The sequence below is a fragment of the Staurois parvus genome, unplaced genomic scaffold (assembly GCF_062004578.1).
Source record: "Staurois parvus isolate SC_StPar_1 unplaced genomic scaffold, SC_StPar_1.0 ptg000450l, whole genome shotgun sequence".
NCBI classification, from domain to species: domain Eukaryota; kingdom Metazoa; phylum Chordata; class Amphibia; order Anura; family Ranidae; genus Staurois; species Staurois parvus.
In genome coordinates, this window is record NW_028318246.1 from 388,628 (window position 1) to 410,364 (window position 21,737).

Consider the following 21,737-nt stretch of genomic DNA (forward strand, 5'->3'; position numbering starts at 1 on the left):
CACAGTATATATAATATGCACATTCACTTGCTCTAACACCATGATTCCTTTGTTGCTGTCTGTGTTTCCCCTCAATTCCTGTTCTAGTAAAAAATAATGGGAAATCTCTCAACAGGTTTGGTCATTAAAAAAAAACTAATAATAGTAATAACTTTTCATTCTGATCAAAACTTAAACAATCTTTTTGTTATATTATTGAAGTTGGGCTTTAAACCAGCTAACCATCATGTTCACTTCTAGTTTGTTAAAATTATACAATCTAATTGTCACTTGTTACTGACAACATGTAAAGACATTTATGTTCCAGCTTCCCTCTGTAGCCTAGATTCTAGAATATCCCCTCCAGTCTTAGAGTCCTCAGAAAACCCTTTTACAACAGAATGCCTGCCAGAGACAGCATCTAGCACACTTATCCAAGAGCATCACTTAGATCCCCTGAGAAGTTTAACCACTTTGTTGCTTTTAGTATACAGTTATCCATACTAATTTTTGTATAAAATTTCAGCTTAAAAAAAAAGAACAAGATAAGAGGATTGTATCTGTGTTGATTATTGATTTCTGCTCTGCATGATGATTAAAGTGTCCCCACTATCCAGATCTTTTGTGCTGCTCATTGAATAAACACCGGTAGCAGAATTAGACTAAGCTGCTCTTATGAGATTGAAGAAGCAGTGTGTGCAGAGGAGTAATCCAGTGACGGAATACAGGTAAAAGGATGCACATAGATACAGCTAATCTGTTCAGTGGACAGCCCTGAGAATGCTTTGTCCAGCTATATGGGTATATCTCTCTTCACTTCTCATATATTTAGGTAAGCCATCATTAATATATAAAGTCTGTTTCTAGCTAGGACATTGCCACCATTACAAGGTTGTCATACAAGCTTGATATAGATGACTGATACATCAATGCATAGATACACACTATATATAAAATAAACCGTATATGTTCTTTATTGAAAAATGTTTTTTTTTCTTTTTATTCAATATAGGTGTCCATTGTGAGCAAGACATTAATGAGTGTGAGTCAAATCCTTGTCAGAATGGAGGCACATGTGAAAATCTTCATGGCACCTACACTTGCCATTGTTCTACAATAAAGGATCCAAAGGGGCATTATTATGGAGGATCAGATTGCACAGAGATGCTCCGTGGCTGTGAAAAACAGACATGCCGCAATGGTGGTTCATGTGTTCCGTATATAATGGATGGCAAACACTACCACACTTGCCTTTGTCCTGCAGGATATATAGGCCCTGACTGTCAAGCACAGACAACGTTCTCCTTTAATGGAAGAACAATTCTTCCTATTAGGAATATTACTGTTCAGCCCCAAAGGGGTTCACTTTCAAGTATATCTCTGAGTTTCTCCACGGTCCAGACAACTGCTGTTATTTTCAGCTTTGGAACCAAGCTGGCTTCTCTGTCATTATATATAGAAAAGAGCTTTTTATTCTTGGATTTTCTCAATAATACTCAGTGGAGCACACTTCTACATTTGTCTCGCAATATTAGTGATAATCTTTGGCATACTGTTGAAATTATATTCTCAGACAATATCCAGTTTAGACTACTTGACCCCTTTTGTGATAGTACATGTGTAACGCAGTCCAGGTATGATGGCCCAACCAACATTGAGTTTCAGGGAATGTCGATAGGAGGTATACAACCAGTGAAGACCAAAGAGGAAAATCATGGTAATAACATAGTGGAAACACAGCCCTGGCTTGTGGGCTGCTTAAGGGATATCAAAGTAGGTACCACTGTTATTACAGAAGAAGTTGGGAAATCGGCTGGTGTTGAAGTTGGCTGCAAGCGACAAGACCACTGTGAGAAACAACCATGTGAAAACAGGGGGAAATGCGTTAATCTATGGATCAACTACTACTGTGATTGCTATAGGCCTTATAGAGGGATTAACTGCTCCACAGGTAAGAATAGAGATTGTGTAAAGGATTACAAAATGTTCTACTATAAATTATGGTGTTAGATGTATAATAAATAGTGAAACAGTTTTAACGTATATAGGCATTCCACATAGGTATATAAAGGAACAGACAGACAGTAGTTGGGTAAAGAGGCTGATATTTGTGATATTTTTCACTTTTGTTAGCATAAAAAGATGAATCACTATTAAAATATAAGAATACTTTCAGCATCTTTCAGCTTTCCATTCAGATCTGTATGAGAAAAGGACAGGACTATATCGGAACAATTAAATAAGTCAATCTGAAAGGTTACATGTAATGAAATTCCTGAGAGTTGGAGTTTTCTGAAAATGGGATGGTTTCTGTTATGGGATGTACATTAAGGTGACTCTGTCACCACATGGTCACTTATTAAAAGAAGGGTGTCCTGTAGATCACCTATACTTGACATCTACTCAATTAAACTATAGCTTTCCAGAAGTCTGTGTCCTGAAACATCATTTCTCTACTCCCTAGCCACTGCAGGTGGTCCAATTACCTATTCCCCCTACCACATGCAGTGGTTCCTCCCAGCAGCTCATATGTCCTGTGGTGACAATCAAGTTAATGAGAGGAAAACCAGTGTGTGGCGGGTGAAGTGTGAATAATATCACACCTGCAAGTGCAAAAGACCTGCAATGAAGCAGTGGCAAGAAATGAGCCACCAGATAGGTTAGTATAGATTATATTTTTACAGAAATTCCCATTTTTTATTTTTATAAATAACCCAATAATGGCAGGGTCATTTGATTATGAAAACCATGATTTTTCCTCAGCTTCTTCTTGCTATCCATATATGAAATGAAGTTAATACACAGTTTCCTCAGGTAGGGTTGATAAATTCCCCTTCTTATCCCTAACCTCATATTTTCTGTAAACATTAAATTTAATTTCCAAATACCTTAAAACACCAGTCTTAAGCTGGCCATAGACGGTTCGAATCTTGGCTGGTTCAGCAGGGACCGCCCAAGATTCAAACCATGTATGAGCAGGCTGAATGTACCCAGGTTGATTGATCAACTTGGGTACATCCAGCCTGTCAGATTTTACATGGAATTAGTGGCAGCGGCTATTATAGTCACAAGCAGTAGTCACTTTGTTCTCCCAGAGGGGACAGTTAATCCCCCCACCACCACTGGGAGAACACAATAGCTCCACAGGAGGGAGTTATCCATCAACACTTACTGTGTTGATGGGGGAGTTGAGCGATTTTCTTTCTTGCAACCCGCTCCGCTCCATTGGCTTTACTCTTATTCAACATACAATTATTTAATTTTTCTCTTCATTAGGAGCCTGGGATCCATCAAATGTCCAAGTTCAAATAACATATTCAAATCTATAATTTTATTTACCAATAAATACTATTTAGGATGTATTTTTATTTTATTTTCAGTAGAAAATTATGTAATTAGATCTTCTTGTCCTTTTGTATGTGTAGGTGAAACTCCAACCTAAACCTATGTTTTAAGTGTGAAAGGATGAAAATCATGTTTTGTTTTTATTGTTGTCTGGGTCCCAGATTACTGTTAACTTTCTGGTTAACAGGAATGAAGGTTAGGTATGATCCGTAAATAGGGACACAGACAATAATATAAGATAATTTTTTGTAGAATACAAAGAATTAGAACATATGCTAAATTTATATTGCTGTTTGTGTCCTGGTAGGAAAGATTACCCCTCTGGTAGGGAAGGTTACCCCTCTATTACTAAGTGGTCAGGAAAGGAACTAAGGAAAATGTATTCCCAGCTGAGGCTTTGGGCTTTATTGACCTTGTGTATCAGTATATGCTGGTAATTATATGATTATAATGACTAAGCCCCAACAAGAGTTTAACAAACTCATAAACACAAAAGTCAAAGTGGATGTACAATAAAAAGTTCCTCACTAAATATACAGTTCTAAAACCAGGAAAAACACCTCCCATTTGTCAGAACACATTTCACAGTAGATGGTATTTCAGAATATCTGTTTTTTAAAGGCTTCCACCCTGATACAACAGATGTTTATACGCTGTTTTAGCAGATTAAACAGTATAACAATGTATGCACATAAAATATATCACATTTGATTTGCTCAGGATTTTTTTTCTATAAAAATCTATCTGCTACTAACCATCTAGCACTGTGTTCATCAGACTGACTCCCAGTATACTGGGGATTTGTATTCTTTTGAAAGATTCTTAGCACTGAGTTAGCAAAGCATCAGGAGCTGCATATCTTTTTTTTAATCACAATGCTGGAAATCCTCTTGTGATGGGCACAAGCTGCTTTCTGTTATGAATACATAAATATACAGTATATAATGCAATATTTAGTATCTCCTTCAGAATTTTGTATTTGTTAAATCTGTATTGCTGCTTTCAGAATATGAAGTGGTGGAGTTTGGACATGGAAAGGTATCTTCATATGCCGTTTTCCACACTCTCTCTACACATATGGATGACATCATCTTATCAGCATTTGTGAGAGCAGAACAGGACTCTGGTTTGTTGTTTGCTTTTGGAAATTCCACATTTTATGACATCACAGTGTTTATTGAAGATGGTAAATTAAAAGCAAAAGCTGGAAGTGGCATTATTTCAAAAGGACAAACTCGTATCAATGACTTTCTTTTTCATTTGGTTTCTTTGAAGCTAACAAAAGACACTTTTGAAGTCTATACTTCATCAACATCCCTAGCTCAAATATCTATGACCATTAACAGACAACAGGCCATAAGTACACTGTATGTGGGAGGACTGGTGGACCCTCTAGAAACTATTCTAAATGGAGGATACTTTAAGGGTTGTATTCAAGATCTGAGGATTGATGACAAACCTCTGGCATTCTTCCCTAGTTCTAAGTCATATGAAGATCCATTTCTGAAAAACGTGTCAAAGGGGTGTAAAAACAATTGCACTGCAGCGAGATGTGAGCAGGATTGGTGTCAGCTCACCAGGTGTCCTCTTGGATCTGTGTGCCAGCCTATGCCCAGCGGATATGAGTGTAAGCAAGTAGTATCACTGTTGTGTATTTCTGTGTGATCTTGAAGCTTCTATATAACTGAACTAAAAGAATGTGCTCAGGGCGAAAAAAAAAAATCACTACTTATTATATCTGTACAACAGGGCTCAATAACACCGGAATACAAGTGCATACATTATATTTAACAATATTGTTATGCTGTACCTTTAAATCCAAAGTAAAAAAATTAAAACACCATAAAAACAAATTAAAATAATAAAATTAAAATTAAATAGGTGTTAATACCTCCAGTGAAAGTGTTGCTCTATGTTGTAACGTATAGTTCCAATAAAAAGTCCATCCAAGTGGTTAATCAATTCAAGATTTCCCGGTGAGTTCCACTACCATTGCCACACACAGCCTCCTAGCAATCAAATAGACCTCTTACCAAAAGTTGAAAGGCTCCATGTGACGCATTTTGTCTCATCAGATGTGCTCAAGGGGCCGGCTCATTGAGAATGACTGCTGGGATGAAACGCGTTGGGTAGAGCCTCTGCTGACATCATCACGCATGCTGGAGCTGACCCTGTGTATTCTTTTGATGTGCCCTTTACACATACAGGATTGTGAGAAGATATACAGTCTATTGATCATTAAAGCTAGTGGTTTTACACTATGGAGGCTGTTATCTGTTTCTCTTGATTGACATGTGGAGCGGGAGAGGTGATTTAACTGATATTCCCTGTTGGGATGCCCTGTGGTTCCCACGTCCTAGTATACATTTGCTGCAGCAGATCTCCCATGCTTTTGAGTGCACTAAAACCACCTTTAACTTGGGGTCTTTTTGATTGGTAGGAGGCTGTGTGTGGCAAAGGTGGTGGAATGCATCTGGAGATCTTAAATTGATTAATCACTTGGATGGACTTTGTATTGGGACTATTAGTTATAATATAGAGCCAAAATTTCACTTGAGGTGTTGACACATATTTTCCTCATTTGTTTTCACAGTGTTTTTGTTTTTTCACTTTGGATTTAGAGGTACAACAAAATTGTTAAACAAAAAACTTATATGCCTGACCAGGGGCGGACTGACCATTCGAGCACTGGGGCACTGCCCGAGGGCCCGGGGTCAGTAGGGGGCCCCATGAAAGGCCCCTGGTACCTTTTTATAAGCTTTTTTGGGTGTGCTTTGAGTGTGGGCAAGGAAACGGGCCCCATGATCCCCTTTTGCCCAGGGGCCCCATGAGTTGTCAGTCCGCCCCTGTGCCTGACCAATATCTCCTAAACTTTTTCCATTCTCAGTGATGTCCTTGAACCTCCCTATGTTCATATGGACATCATATTCACAGGTTACAGTTAAAGGGTCTCTAAACCCCAAAGAAGAAAAATGTTTTATATTGCTTAGATGTAGTGCACATATTAATTTTCCTCTACTGTATTTATGGATGAAACCATGGTTGTCACACAGACATTCAAATATGTCTGCCTTTGTTCACCTCCATTAGATATTGGAATGACAGGACTGGATGTTTACACAGTAAAGATAGGGTGCTTTGTGCTTTCTTTAAAGTAACTCCATTTTTCTTGAGAAAAAAGCCTTCCCCTCTGGGTCATCTATGTATATTGCATGGATTTTAGCAAGCAAAGTAGCAGATTCTTAACTTTTGTTATTCTGAAGAAAAAGTTGTTTGTCTGTGTCCATGTGGAAAGTGAATCTAATGGGATCGGATTCATAATTATCAATCAGCTGCTGCACCTGCAGGATTCTAATGAGGAAAGTGGCAGGGTCTGCATCCCTTTAGATATGACTTCCTATTGAGAGTATCTCACCATAATCACATTTTTGTTGCATTGGATGCCTGAAATCTGGCTTGTATCTAAGTGCAGACTTTTGGGAAAATCAGTGAGCCAATCTTACAAGCAGGAAATTATGTTTCTGGGGGTGTTCTGTACACATTCTATCTACAGAACACCTCCAAGTAGCCATATTGCATTCCATTTTACAGAAAATTACAGCACTGCAGATTGAAAAGGAAAGGTCATTTTTAATTAAATTACAATATGACTTATGTTGCAATTGAACACACAAGATGATTTTTTTTTTAACTTGCTGTTTTTTTCCCACAAAAATAGAGTTACCCTTTAAGCTCATTGAAAGTCACAAAAGGACTGCATTTTTGGCTAAAACAACTCTCATTTGATGTACTTGCCAAAAATGTTTTAGCTTGAAAAATAAAAACTAATGCAGCATCCACATCTAAGGACAGGTAATTTGCAATAAATAATGTTTTTCGTTTTGGGATTTAGATACACTTTAACCCTTTTGCGCTGGCACCTCCCGGCCCTTTAAGAGGTTTCAGAAGCTGGGAGGCGGGGCGGGGTTTTTGGGTCATGTGACCACCGTGATTTGCTGTCACGGCGGTCACATGATTGGAAAAGGTCCCGATTGCAATGTTTTTAGCACATATGTATTTTCAAATGGTACACAAATATGCGGCCGCTCGACGTCAAGGCCCAGACGCCGAGAAGCCACATATATGTGTGCGCTCAGCATCTAGGGGTTAAGCAACATAAGCAGGGCTAGCAGTTGCTTCCATTAGGTTTAGCTGATCCATCTTGGGGGGTGATAGCATTAGGGCTGCCAGGGGTGCAGTTGTTAGCATTTGGGTTTTGCAAGGCTAGTTAGGAACAAAATGATTGGCCTTATAATCTACTGCTGATCATATGCTTAAAGGTCAAGCCAAGACATCTTATGCCATTTCTATCATATCCTAAATGCACAAAATAATAAATTGACTGCTGACAGTCAGAATCAGAACCCACAATTTTCTGTAAAACATGAAAGAAAATGGTATCCACTTGCTGGTCTCTTGGCAGATTTAATAAACACCATTTATTGCTGTTACATATTCATTAATAAATATTTTGCAGCTAGTATAAGTCCCTAGATCTCCGTTAATATCCCTGGTTCAATTAAAAAAAATAAAATAAAAAAACTCAACTCTTCTTTAGATAGGAAGAGCCAGCACCGGTAGTCTACCAGGCTCTGCTACATGAACATACAGCATGTGCTGCCAAGGAACAGGATGTTGTGATGACTTCATCAGTCTACTGCTGCTTTTTCACTATCAAATCAAAGGCTGGGCAGGGAAGAGACCTGTATTGGATTACTACAGTACAAAAATGGAGGTCACTAGGCTTGACATGTTGCCTAGCAGGGCTATGTAAATCTCAGAACTGGCTGGACAAAATTGGCAATCCCTTGGCACAATAGTATGAAAGGTGGCATAATAAAGGAGAACAATTTTTTATTTAGCCACCCAGTCAGGCACATGGGAGTTTAAGAATGGGATTTACCCTTGCACATATGTGAATAACTACAGTGAATGCAAATTCACTATGTTGAGTCTAAATTGTACCTATTTAATAAACACTCTCTGGTTTCTGTTGGGGGAAGTTAAAGTGGACAAATTGTAAAATCACCTTAAAACAATCAGAAATTCATCTTCAAAGTTTACAAAAGAGACACTAAAATCTCATTCCCGTTTCTCCATTTTCCATAATTTGGCAAAGTCAGATTTTCAAATTCTCACATTCAGCAATGCGCTTTTCCAGACTTTACATTTTATTAAATACCCCTTAAGCTATGCAAGAAAGAAAGATGTTAAGATCGATGATGTTGTACATCCCAAGATAGCTGAAAATATTTATCAGGAATATAACAAGTATGCTAAAACCAATATTGCAAAACATAATTCCAGTATTATCTAAAAAAAAAAATCCAATATAGGAAAGAAAAGTAAAAATATCTACCCTGGAATTCAGAAAAAACTTGTGAAAGTGTCTCGTATGCATTTTAAAGTGGTGCAGCATGCGCCTTATTCATTTACCTGTCCAAAACTTGTACATGAACTTAGTGCATGATGAGCCACTTTTAGAAACGCACATGAGACACCTTTGCATAATCTGTCTCCGCCAGGGTCTCTCTTTGTACGCCAAATTAGTGGTCCAATTTAGTTCACCTTTTGAACTAAAGATTTGAACTGATGGTATTTTATTTTTAATTTGGCACAGGCATTTTAGAACTACCTGAATTTGGCTTATGAGTCGCTGTCAGAATCAAAAGTGTTGCAGAATGCTTCGTAAATTTGTCAAAACACATTAACAAAAGAGATTAACACCAAAAAAGCAGTGCAGCAGCTTTACTACCCATAGAGTTAATAAAGACAAACATGTCTGGACTTGAGTATGTATGCTTGTGAAAGAAAGTAGATAAACTGTAAATATGAAACTTACAGGAAAGCACTTTGCTTCCTCCACAATTTAGCTTTAAAGGGAAATTATACGTACATTTAAAGTGGTTGTAAACCCTTACATAAACCGCTGAAATAACTAGACTCAGGTGATACACAGAGATTAAACTAATCCTCCTACATAAGCTATACAAGTTTATCTTCAGCCTTCTTCCCTCCAAGCCTTCTAAGGCACACACATCAAAGGGCATTTATGTGTTTTTAGAAGGCAGGGAGTGGAGATCTGACAGCAAATTGCACAGCACAGAGCGCAATCTGTGACCTGTGTGGAGCGAATGCACACACACACCCCTCTACACAGTCCCATAAGGGAACATGCAAAGCTGAGGCTGTCAATCACCTGCTGTGTGCTGGGAAAGGAGGGGGAGGTTGGGGCCATCTCCAAATGATTATCTGGTGTCCAGGTAAAGCGGAGTTCCACTCACTCTGTAAAAAAATAAAAGTCAGCAGCTTCAAAAACTGTAGCTGCTGACTTTTAAAAAACAGCCACTTACCTGTCCCACGATCCCGCGTTGCCCAAGTCGCAGCCTGTTTCACCGGCCATTCTCTATTTCAGGAGGCCAACATCTTCAGTGTGGGCACCAGGCTGTGATAGCTTGTGGCTTTACAGCCGGGTGCCCACTGCGAATGCGCAAGTAGTGCCGCGCTTCCTGAATGACCCGTCATCTTCTGGGACTGGTCACGTGTCCCACAAGACTTCGGGGGGGGGGGTAGCAGGACAACTTCCGCTTCCGATCGCCTAAGCGATCGCAGTGGAAGCGGGTACCTGTCACCTGTCCCCCCCCCCCCCCCCCTCCCCGCTCTCAAAAGTTGCCGATCCTTAATGGGGAGCGGGGGGGGGACCAATCTTTAAAGCGGAACTTCCTCTTTTGGGTGGAACTCCGCTTTAAACACTGTCAGAAGTAACTAATTGCAGGCAGATTGCAGAGCAAGGAGAGAGCAGCCAGACATCACACTAGGTGCTTTGGATTGAGGCAAGAACAAGTGTGTTCTTGCCTCAATCCAAAGCAAAAAGTGTGATAGAAGGATATTCTTTGCCCATTTTTTCATTTCAGATATTTACAACCACTTTAACTCTATTCGGAAACCTCCAATGTGTACAGGGTTATCCAATGTGTGTATTATAATAGGGATTTCAGGCTTGTCTCTGGGTCCTAGTTTTGTGCATATATATCTTATATGTTCATATGAACAGTACATGTGTTATTTGTGTACTTTTTTAACTATCTTTTCTGCTGTATTTACTACTGCTTCAAAGATCATATAAGGGACACTATTCACTGGGTACCTACTCACCACTTGGATTACTCTCTAAAGGACCTCCGTCAAGAGATGTGGGCTTCAGACCATCATTTCTAGATTGCTGCTGCATGTACCCCAAGGGTACAAAAAGGTGCCTATTAGAAAGACCTAGACAAATTGTTGATGTCTCCTCTGTATGCTGGAATTTGAGATTCAGGGGAAAGAATCTGGTTTCCCGCCTGCCTGACTTTCAGAGCAGTAATGTTGAATCCTTAAATGCAAATGTCAATGACCTAACCAACCTTTGTTGATCCTCATGGTTTATGAAACTGTTATTTGGTATGATTCGTCCATTTAATTGTATGTTTTATAACAGGCATTTCCAGTGCATTTCTCAGTGGGGAAGGCAATGGAGTCGTATTTAGGAGTAACGGGAAGATTACCAGGGATCTCACCAACCTGACAATTGGCTTCCGCACTCTGAAGTCAGACTCTGTGCTTCTGCATGCAAACAGAGAACCAGAAAGAATCATAATTAGTATCCAGGACAGAAAACTGCATTTCCACCTACAAACTGGCAATGGCCTCAGCTCAGTAAGCTTGATGAGTGTGTCATCAGTGTGTGATAGTCTGTGGCATAGGGTTACCTTATCAATGGTTGCTCCTGGATTACAGTCCTCCATATGGCAGATGGAAATAGATGGAAAGCCCGAGAAGATCAGTTCACATGCCACAGGAAATCTAAACTTTCTAAAGGAGGGTACAGAGATTTACATGGGTGTCATTAACAATGGCTCAAACAGGAATTTTACTGGATGTCTGGGCACAGTGTTAATAGAAGGAATACATTTACCATACTTTGCAGATTCAGATTACTTAATAATTAAACCACAAAGGGAACAGTTTGTGAAAATCTCTCCTGAGAGTGTTGTCATAGGATGCCTACAGTCTGACCCCTGTGCCTCTCAACCTTGCATGTATGGAGGCAGTTGTAATGATGTCTTCACCCATCCAGTATGCACTTGTCCTGCACTGAAGACTGGAGCTTTCTGTGAAGCCAACATCAGCGAGTGCCTGTTCAACCCCTGTGTGCGTGGCAACTGCAGTGTTGTCCACAATGGCTATAAGTGTGAGTGTGAGGACGGCTACTCCGGGACTAACTGTGACATCAATAGCTGCCATAACCATCTGTGTAGAACCGGGGCCACCTGCATTCCAGGACCAGCAGGGTACTTTTGCCTCTGCCCAGCAAACTTTACAGGATCAAACTGCAGGTGAGAAACACACATGGGGACCTCTGACATTTTGTTTAGACGCATATGATATGACCTGCATGTGGTTACACTTCCTTGGTCTTTCTTACTTTTACAGTGTAATGAAAATGTCATTTCATCTGTATATATTAACGCAACTGTACCTTCATTCTTCACAGTATGTTCTCACAATCTGAAATATCTGCTCTCAGTTTGGTAAGAATGTATGTATCATCCTAAAATGTCAGCTCTGTGTATGCTGTGCAACTTAGCTGCATTAGAATCTTCACTGCCATCCCTTGCATTTGTAGCTGTCTTGGCTTGCTAATAAGTCCTAATAATTGGGTAGAGCTTCAGTTTGCATAAGGCTACCTTTACAACAATGGACTGTAAAAGGTCAAAGGAATAGTAAAGGTTCATTTTTTTGGTTTAAAATAACAAACATGTCATACTTATCTGCTCTGTGCAATGGTTTTTCACAGGGCAGCCCCGACCTTCCTCTTCTTGGGTCCCCCGCTGGCGCTCTGGGCTCCTCCCTCCGCAGAGTGCCCCTATGGCAACCTGCTTGCTATGGGGGCACTCGTGCATGCTCACTCCTGAGCCCTGCTCTCTGTGTCCATAAGACACAGATTGGATCTCAGCCCTGCACCCCCCTCCCTTGTCACTGACTAAGATTGACAGCAGCTTTATCTAAGCCAATGAGTAGACAGACAGTTGAAAGAGTCTTGGCTCTTGTGTACATTGCTGGATCGAGATTGGGCTGTGGGGGAAGCTGCTTGCAGATGTTTTTTTTTTACCTTCAAACATAGAATGCAGTAAGGTTAAAAAAAAACCTTCAGGCTTTACAACCACGTTAACTCTATATAAAACATTTTTTTCAGGTTTAGTTAAAGTCAGTTCCACTGTCTTAGTGACACACAGTCACAACTTTTGGCTCCCTGACCAACCAGGACAGGAAGTGAGGGGAGATCTTATAGTGTGGACAACATTAGCAATTAAAACCTTATACAGATTGTACTCATTATCTAATCATAAAAAGGTTATCCTCACTTTCTGTCCAAATGACAAGGGACAGAACATGGGGAGAATTCTCACCAATGGTGAAATAGGCAGCAGTAAATGCAAGACAATGGTTCTCCCCCATCCCAAAAAAAAGGTTTTGGCTGAGGTTAATTTAAAATAATATATGTGTGCTCTGTTTTCCATGTTAATTATATTTAGCAGAAAAAATACCGCTTTTAGCTATAAAATATTTTAAATAAAATATAATATCAATAATACAGTAGTTGTACAAGTAACATGATGGCTCTGAATAGCAGTCACCATTTGTCTAAAGAAGGAGCGTGTTTGAGCTCCAAAATGTCACACTTGACTTGTGCCTACAAAATTGCTTTGAAGAAATGTTACAATATCTGGACTTCTATGACAGCACACTCCATCTTTAATCATTTTAGCATTCACTTATGGTGGTGTGAAACTGTTTTAAGGTGCACCATCCAATTTCTAGTGCAATTCTGCTAATAAAGTACCAAACGTTATACTTGGGGGTCCTCATTAAAAAATGAACAATACACTCTACTGGGAAATCTATCTTTGCAGACCCTTTAAGATGTTCTGTCAGCACGTTGGTCTTTTTGTAGTTATCAGAAGCAGATCACTATATTAAGACACAAGGATGTTTTAAAAAATATTAATATCAATCAAGTAGTAATATCACTATAACCCATGTACCATTAACATAATAGATCGTATCTCTTTTTATTTATTGATTTTTGGTTTTCTAAAGAAATTATGGTTTACTTAAAGCGGAGTTCCACCCAAAAGTGGAAGCTCCGCTTGTTTGCCTCCTCCCGCCCTCCACTGCCATATTTGGCATCTTTTGGGGCAGATAGTGGAGTGGGTACCTGGTTTGACAGGTACCCGCACCCACTTCTGCCTCAGTTCACCGCGATGAAGTAAGCCAGAAGTTCAGCCCCCTCCTCCCTTCTGCAGTCTCCTGGGAACCTTTGCAGGTCCCAGAAGACTGTCGGACCAATCAGGTGTCACAGTTCAATCGACTCGCGCATGCGCAGTGGGCACCCAGCTGTGAAGTCGCAAGCTGTCACAGCCTGGTGCTCACAGTTGAGATGCTGGTGCCATGGAGAGAAGAAGAGAAGGGATGGCACAGGTGAGAACACCACTGGACCCTGGGACAGGTAAGTGTGTGTTTATTAAAAGTCAGAAGCTACAGTTTTTGCAGCTGCTGACTTTTAATAAACACAAAAACGGCTGGAACTCCACTTTAAGTTTGTTCGGTCATGGTCAATTCTGACGACGCAACTGTAAATAACCTTTGCATTGGGTACAACAGTCTTGTTATTGTTGTTTTTTTATTACTATATACCTGCATTGGCTGCAAACAAATATTCAGCTCTCATGCAATACCCTTGGCATAGCATTATGTGTTCTACTGAACATTAGATATGATTTTTTCTTGTTACTGTAAGCGCTTGCTTGCTAAGTATTTAAGTCCTCATGCACACTGGACGTTTTTACAGCTGCTGTTTTTGGCTCTTGATGCTTTTTTTTACAGACAGTAAACTTCCTATAATGTTATCCGATGTGTCCATGCACACAGACTAATCAACATTTTTTTGTAGGGGTGTTTTTTGGCTGGAAAAAAAACCCAGGACTATTGGGTTTCTAGAGGAGTTTTTTAGCTGTAAAAATGCTTTAACGCGACAAAACGGGATGAAACGCAGTAAATCGTGACAAACCTGCGTTTTAGGACTTTTTCTACAAAAACAAAAGCAAAAACAGTGGCAAAACACCGTTAAACGCTAATGCAATAAAACGCCAAAAAACGCAAATATTTAACATGACTTTACACAGCTAACGTTACTAGCGTTATTAAAACGCCCAGTGTGCATGGAGCCTAAATGTAACAATTCCAGGTATTTATTAGCTCTCACAGAGATCACAGTACTGCCCCTGACAATGCCTTAATTTACTGTTCTCTACAAAAGGACAGCATCATCTTTGTTCAAGTATCGTACAGGGTCAGCATGTACTTCCTGGACTGAGATGCTTTCTGCATGTGTTGCTGCAGCCCTCAAACTTGCTACAAATGTGGAATGTTGCAGTATGATCATTGGAGGAGAGGAGACAGAGGAAATGCTTTCTCTTGTCTGCAACAGAGTGATGAAACTCAGCCTAGGCAAAGTCACTGACTAGAGCTAAAGATAGTTTGTAATAAGTGAAGCTCTCCTTAAAATATATAATGTTGCATGTCAGGAATTTATTTAGGAAGACTTGTAAGGTTACTGAACAGTCCGCTTTAAAGTGGACATTGCACATAAAATGTACCCCCTGCTAAAACACTAAAACATAAATGTATGGGAAGAATTAAGGGCTTCCTCTGGCTTCTACCTGCAGTGCAAAGGTGAGGAGACCTCATTCTCCAGTGATATCCGGGTAATATTAACCTCTTCCATACTGGGCACTTTTACCCCCTTCCTGCCCAGGCCAATTTTCAGGTTACAGCGCTCTCACACTTTGAATGACAATTGCGCGGTCATACAACATTGTACCCAAACTAAAATTTTATAATTTTCTTAACACAACTAGAGCTTTCTTTTGGTGGTATTTAATCACTGCTGGGGTTTTTATTTTTTGCTAAATTAACAAAAAAATACCAAAAATTTTGAAAAAAAAACACATTTTCTTTGCTTCTGTTATAAAAGTTTCCAAATAAATAATTGTTCTTTTTAAATTTAGGCCAAAATGTATTTTACTACATTTTTTTGGTGAAAATAACCCAAATTATAATGTATTATTTAGTTTGCAGGAAAGTTATAGAGTTCACAAACTATGGTATATATCTGAAAATTGATCAATCCTGAAGTACTGACAGCCAATCTAATTTCTTTAGGTCCAAGAATGTCAGAACAGTACAGATATCCCCTCAAATGACCTCTTTTTGCAAAGTAGACAGTCTGACGTATTTCATAACAGGCAGGGCGAGTTTTTTCAAGTTGTAATTTTTTTTGTCATAATTTTTTGGAAATGAAGAAATAAAAAAAATTATTTTCACTATTTTTTTTACATGCTGTCACCAGTGCAGTACAGCATCATCATATAACTGGCATTGTGGTGATCAGGGACACTGACTGGTGACAGTATTGAAAAAAAAAAATTGATAATTTTTTAAAAATATTTTTAAATTTTTTATTACATTTTTTTCTCTTTTAAGATTTTGTTTTCAGATTTCACTATGACCAAAGTAGTATAAAGTTACCATAGTAACATTGTACTACTTTGGGGAAGTGATTTTTTTTTTTACACAGTTTGCTTATAGCAAAGAATTACTTTGCTATAAGCAAGCATTTACCTGAATGAAATCGATTCATTCAGGTTTTTTTTTTTCTTAACTGTGATTTGGCCACAGCTAATCACATGACAGAGCTGGGCTGTTATTGGCCCAGCTTGTGCATGTGATCGCTGTGACCATTCACAGCTAGCCACACTTGTATACAATGGATGACATGATAGGAAGCCATCCATTGTATACAACTGTCATGTGACCTGCTGTGATTGGTCCCAGCAGGTCACATGGTACCGGCAACGGGGCTGGTACTCAGATCTGTCATCAGTCGTGTCCGAGGTACATGGCCCGTGACAGATCGCGCCACTGCGCGGCTCTGCGGGCATGCAAACTGCACACGCCCGAAAGGATGCCATATGGCGTCCACCCGGAGTGGTGAGGGTTTTTGCAGGCCGCCATTTGGCCATAGGCTGGGTGGGAACCGGTTAATGTGCCCAAGGGGGTTATTTACTAAGACTGGAAAGTGCAAAAACTGGTGCAACTCTGCATAGAAACCAATCAGCTGCCAAGTTTTTTTTTTTTTGCCAAAGCTTAATTGAACAAGCTGAAGTTAGAAGCTGATTGGCTACCATGCACAGGTGCACCAGAATTCACAAGTTTTAGTAAATCTACCCTCGTATCTTGATGAGAAGACACTCCCAGCACTGTGCTGAAGTTGGAGTTGTTGGAACATAGTACAGGAGTACTCAGCATTCCCTGGGATCTTGTTGGAAGGAGGATGACGTCACCTCCTGCACTATGGAAGCCAGGGGAAAGGCAGGTATACTATCTAACTTTTTCCCCTAAAAGTGTTTTTTTATACTTTAACTACTTGCCCTCCAGAGGATTTACCCCCCTTCCTGACCAGGCCATTTTTTGTTATACATTGCTGCGTTACCTTAACTGACAATTGTTATTTTTCAGAGGGACAGGGTAAAAAGGAAAGGTGGTGGTGTCTGTCTTTATGTGAGAAGTGATCTCAGAGCGAGTGTGAAAGAGGACCTAGTTGATGGAGAGTGTGCTGAGGCTGAAGCATTATGGGTGGAACTGCACATGGGGGTGTGTACTACAAAGGTAATCACTGGAGTTTGTTATAGGCCTCCCAGTGTTAATGAGCAGGTGGAGACCTAGCTCCTTGCACAGATCAAAAGGGCTGCAAGGGCTGGGACATTGATAATAATGGGGGATTTTAACTACGCGGAAACTGACTGGAGTAATGGTACTGCAGGAACAGTTAAAGGGAAAAATTTATAAACCTACTACAGGACAATTTTATGGTACAGTTCATAGAGACCCCACCTAGGCATGATACTGGTAATCTCAAACCATGCAGAGCTTATTACTAATATCCACATAAAAGAACATCTGGGTAGCAGTGACCATAACATGATTTCATTTATTGTTAGCTGTAAACAACAAGTACATACGGGAAAAATATGAACGCTCAACTTTAAGAGAGCTAATTTTCCAAGGCTGAGAGCTGCTCTCCAAGACTTAGATTGGGAGGGAATATTGGCATCGATGAACACAACACAGAAATGGGAGTTTTTCAAAAAGACTTTATGTGAACACACTGCAAAATATATTCCCATGGGCAACAAGTTTAAAAGGCAAAAAAATCAGACCTATGTGGCTTACAGCCAAAGGTAAAAAAGCTATAGATTATAAGAAAAGAGCTTTTATTAAATATAAAAATGAAGTAATGCTATCGTTGTTTAAAAATTACAAAGAATATAACAGAATATGCAAAAAGAAAATAAAGGCCACAAAAATTGAAAATGAACGACACATTGCAAAAGCAGGACAAACACCCAAAAATTCTTCAAATATATTAATAGTAAAAAGGTCCGGTTCAAGCATGTAGGCCCTTTACAAAATAATCTAGAGTGGGTGACTGGGGACAGAGAGAAGGAAAATGTATTAAATACCTTCTGCAGCTCTGTGTATACAAAGGAGCATGGGGAGCTCTTGTCCATAATGGGCATGGTATTGACACAGCTCCAGATGATCCACATTGGCTCACAATTGATTTGATCCAAAAATATTTAGACAGTATAAAGGTGAATAAAGCACCTGGACCGGATGGCATACACCCACGGGTCCTTAAAGAATTCAGCTCTGTCATTTCAAAGTCATTGTTTCTAATTTTTAGGGACTCCTTAATGGCTGGCATTGTAATTATAAACCTGTTAGTTTAACTTCTATAGTTGGGAAGATACTAGAGAGTTTAATAAAAGCCCACATAGATGTCTGGAGGAAATGAGCTTTAATCTTTAAATACAGAATGGTTTCTTAGCAGTAAGAGGTGTGAAAATGTAGATTAGACTCCCTCAAGAGTTGGTTCTGGCCAGCTCAGTGGATTGCTTTAAAAAAGGCCTGGATTCTTTCTTGGATACACAGAATATAACTGGATACTAACATTTATAGGTAAAGGTGATCCAGGGAATATCCAATTGCCTCTTGGGGGATCAAGAAATAATTTTTTCCCCTGCAGGAGCAAACTAGATCATGCTTTGCTGGTTTTCTTGCCTTCCTCTGGATCAACCGTGGGTATAGGATTATAACTTTTTTTTTTATCATTAAATTAGATGGACTTTTGTCTTTTTTCAGCCTGACTAACTATGTAACTATGTAATTGCGCGGTCATGCAAAGCTGTACGTAAATTAAATTTATGTTCTTTTTTTCCCCACAAATAGAGCTTTCTTTCGTTGGTATTTGATCACCTGCGTGTGTATTTTTTATTTTTTGCGCTATAAAGAAAAAAAGACCAACAATTTTGAAAAAAACCCAATTTTTTTTTGACTGCTATAAAACGTATCCAGTAAAATATTTTAAAATATCAAATTTCTTCATAAATTTAGGCCAAAATGTATTCTGCTACATGTCTTTGCTAAAAAAAAATCCCAATACATGTAAATTAATTGGTTTATGTGAAAGTAATAGCATCTACACAATAGTGTATTAGTGGAATAGTGGAATTTTTTTTTTAATGCTAGTAATGGCGGCGATCAGCAGCTTATAGCGGGACTGCAGTGGGCATTCTGACACTGGGTGGGAACTGACATCCCAATGACACTAATACAGTGATCAGTGCTAATAAAAAGCACTGACACTGTACTAATGACACTGGGTAGGAAGGGGTTAACATCTGGGGTGATGAAAGGGTTAACTGTGTGCTGTTTTACATAATGTGCTATGTGTGTTTTATTAGGGAAACATGCTGCTGTGTATTTCTCTGTTGTGCAGAGAAATACACAGCAGCATGTTCTTGCTGGCAGGAGAAAGACCTGTGTTGTTTACATACAGGTGTCTACCCTGTCAGTGTTACTCGGCAATTGCCAGATGCTGGAGGGGAATCTCCAGCCCGGACCGGGGGATTAACATCCGTAGCCTCCAATGGCGGTGTGGGTAGGGCGGTGTGCGCCCTTTAACCGGAAATGCACATCATGTATATATGCGTGATTTTGCGCAGCCCTGCCGCCCTGTAGCCTTAGTTCTACTATAGGGTGGCAGGCAAGCGGTTTATCAATGTTTCAGTAAGAGGGACATGGTCAAGGGTCAAGAGGCACATTTGAAAAGTGGACTTTGCAGTTAGTTCCACTTTAAATACATGCTTCTATTAATGGTGCTTAATGCATATCTCATACACCAAGCACCTGGTACTTGTGTGCCAAAACCCCAATTATGTTACATTTCCAAATTTACACGTTTTTTAATTTTATAGAACAGTTTCTGAAGATTGTTTATTAACCCTCTGATTATATTTCTGTTCTTTAGACACTTAAAGTAAACCTGTTTCCAGATAACACGCACTAAAGTTTTACATATTCTGAACAAACAGTGCAGGCACTTTAAACAAGCCCTCATTTATATCTGCATCTATAATCATAGTTAAAAAAAGTCATTTTCAAATTTCACAACATAGACATTAAGATCTTAGCTCTTTCATTATTATTTTCTATTGCACCAGAATCTTGGCAGGCTGTCAGCCTAATGTTAACAATCAGAAGGTGTTATAAACTGTTAGGCTAGGTTCTCATTACTGTAGCTGCTATTTGTTTAGATTTCCAGTGCAATTATGTAGTGCAATTTGGTTGCATTTTGGATTTGGGTTTGCAAATTCTATCACGCTGGAATCGCATCAAAGTGATACAGGACCCTTTTCCAAAATGACGCTGCCCGGTGCTGCATTGATGTTAATGGGCATCATTGAACACAATATAATTTCCATTATCATGCAAGTCTGCGTGACTCAAGTCGCATCTGAAATCGCACTAGTGTGAACCAGGCCTTAGATATCAAGTGAAACCCAAGAGTTGTTGTGATCTATGAGCATCTTTGAGAAGGAATAATGTTATATTAAAAGTAGCTAGAAAGTTCCTGAATGGCTTGGTTTAAAGTTCTTTTGTTGCTTTTTAGGAATATGTAAATAGTTTAATTATTGCCAAATGTAAACCAGATATCAGTCAATTTATCAAAATAGAATTTAAAACAATCACCTTTTCCAAGGTCTTTGATAAAGTCTGAATGATTCTGCTATAAATGTGTGACCATTTGTGAGAATGATCATGTTAGATTTAGATTAGCAACATTCAGGCCTGTGTTTGATCGGGTTGGCTGAATTCTGATGGTTGAAACTAAGTAAGTAAGTAGAGATAAACTGGGGCTATGAGCTTTATCTTTTGTTGAAATAATTTGGGGGTACTTCTGGGAACTTTAGTAGATAGGTAATTAAAGTAGATTACATAATTACCTTAATTTATCTTTAATTACCTAAAATTTCTTGCTTGGCTTGGACTTCAGTCATTTCTGAGTTACTAAGCCAGAACAGGTATCCAACAAGTCCAAATAACTGATCTACATGCTTGTTAGGGGTCAGTCAGTTCAAAGTATTGAAGCATGATGATCAGTACAACAGGTGTAAAACTAGAATTTTTAGAAGGAGAGGCAATCAGTAGACATCCACATATTTCTTATGGCACATCAGTCCTTGTCAGCACTAACAAAAATATCATATTTATGCAAATACAAGAATGTGATTTTACATTTTTTATTTAAAGATGATATACCATTTTGAAAACATAGTAATCAGTAATTTCCTTTTAACTACCATGAATTTCAAGAAATTAAAAATATAATGAGTTGACCCTTTATGTACAATATATTATGGAAATCAGCTTCAAATGGTAGCACATTAAGGACATAGCCACTCACTTCAATCATCTTTTTAGGACTTTTCTTGACCACTTTTATAAAAACAAAGTTCAAAGAAATCATATGGGTTTCCATTTCAGGGGTTTTTCAGCATTTCTCTTTCACTAAGCAAATACACCTTCATCAGCCTCCGGGCTTACACTTGCAGTGATGCTGCTCTGGCCTCACTTTTTGTCTATATCCTTCTTTAGACACAAGCATTGCACATACATCTAGTAGCTCCTTGCGTCATTGGCTCCAACCTGTGTCCTATGTGGAGCCCTTGTGACACCTGGACAGAGACTTCCTCTATTCGTCAGGGTGGAGCCATGGACTATAGTCGTGTTTCTAATAAAAGCTCTGCACATACCTAAACAATCTGTGTGCTGGTTGTCTGCAAAGACTGGTCCGAGGATTGAAGACTTCATCTCTCTCAAGTCTCTATGAAGTCTCTGGACTCCAGGTCCCAACCTGATTTTACCAG

General features: G+C 39.2%; 1 protein-coding gene across 1 annotated transcript in view; it reads left to right on the forward strand.

The window, feature by feature from the left end:
• The window catches only part of CRB1 (crumbs cell polarity complex component 1), a 131,047-nt gene that overhangs the window by 85,911 nt on the left and 23,399 nt on the right, over positions 1-21,737 (forward strand). The window contains exons 6-8 of the mRNA XM_089688663.1: positions 992-1,930; positions 4,331-4,951; positions 10,841-11,738. Coding sequence (XP_089544789.1) covers positions 992-1,930; positions 4,331-4,951; positions 10,841-11,738 — 2,458 coding nt within the window. The remainder of the gene's footprint in view (positions 1-991; positions 1,931-4,330; positions 4,952-10,840; positions 11,739-21,737) is intronic.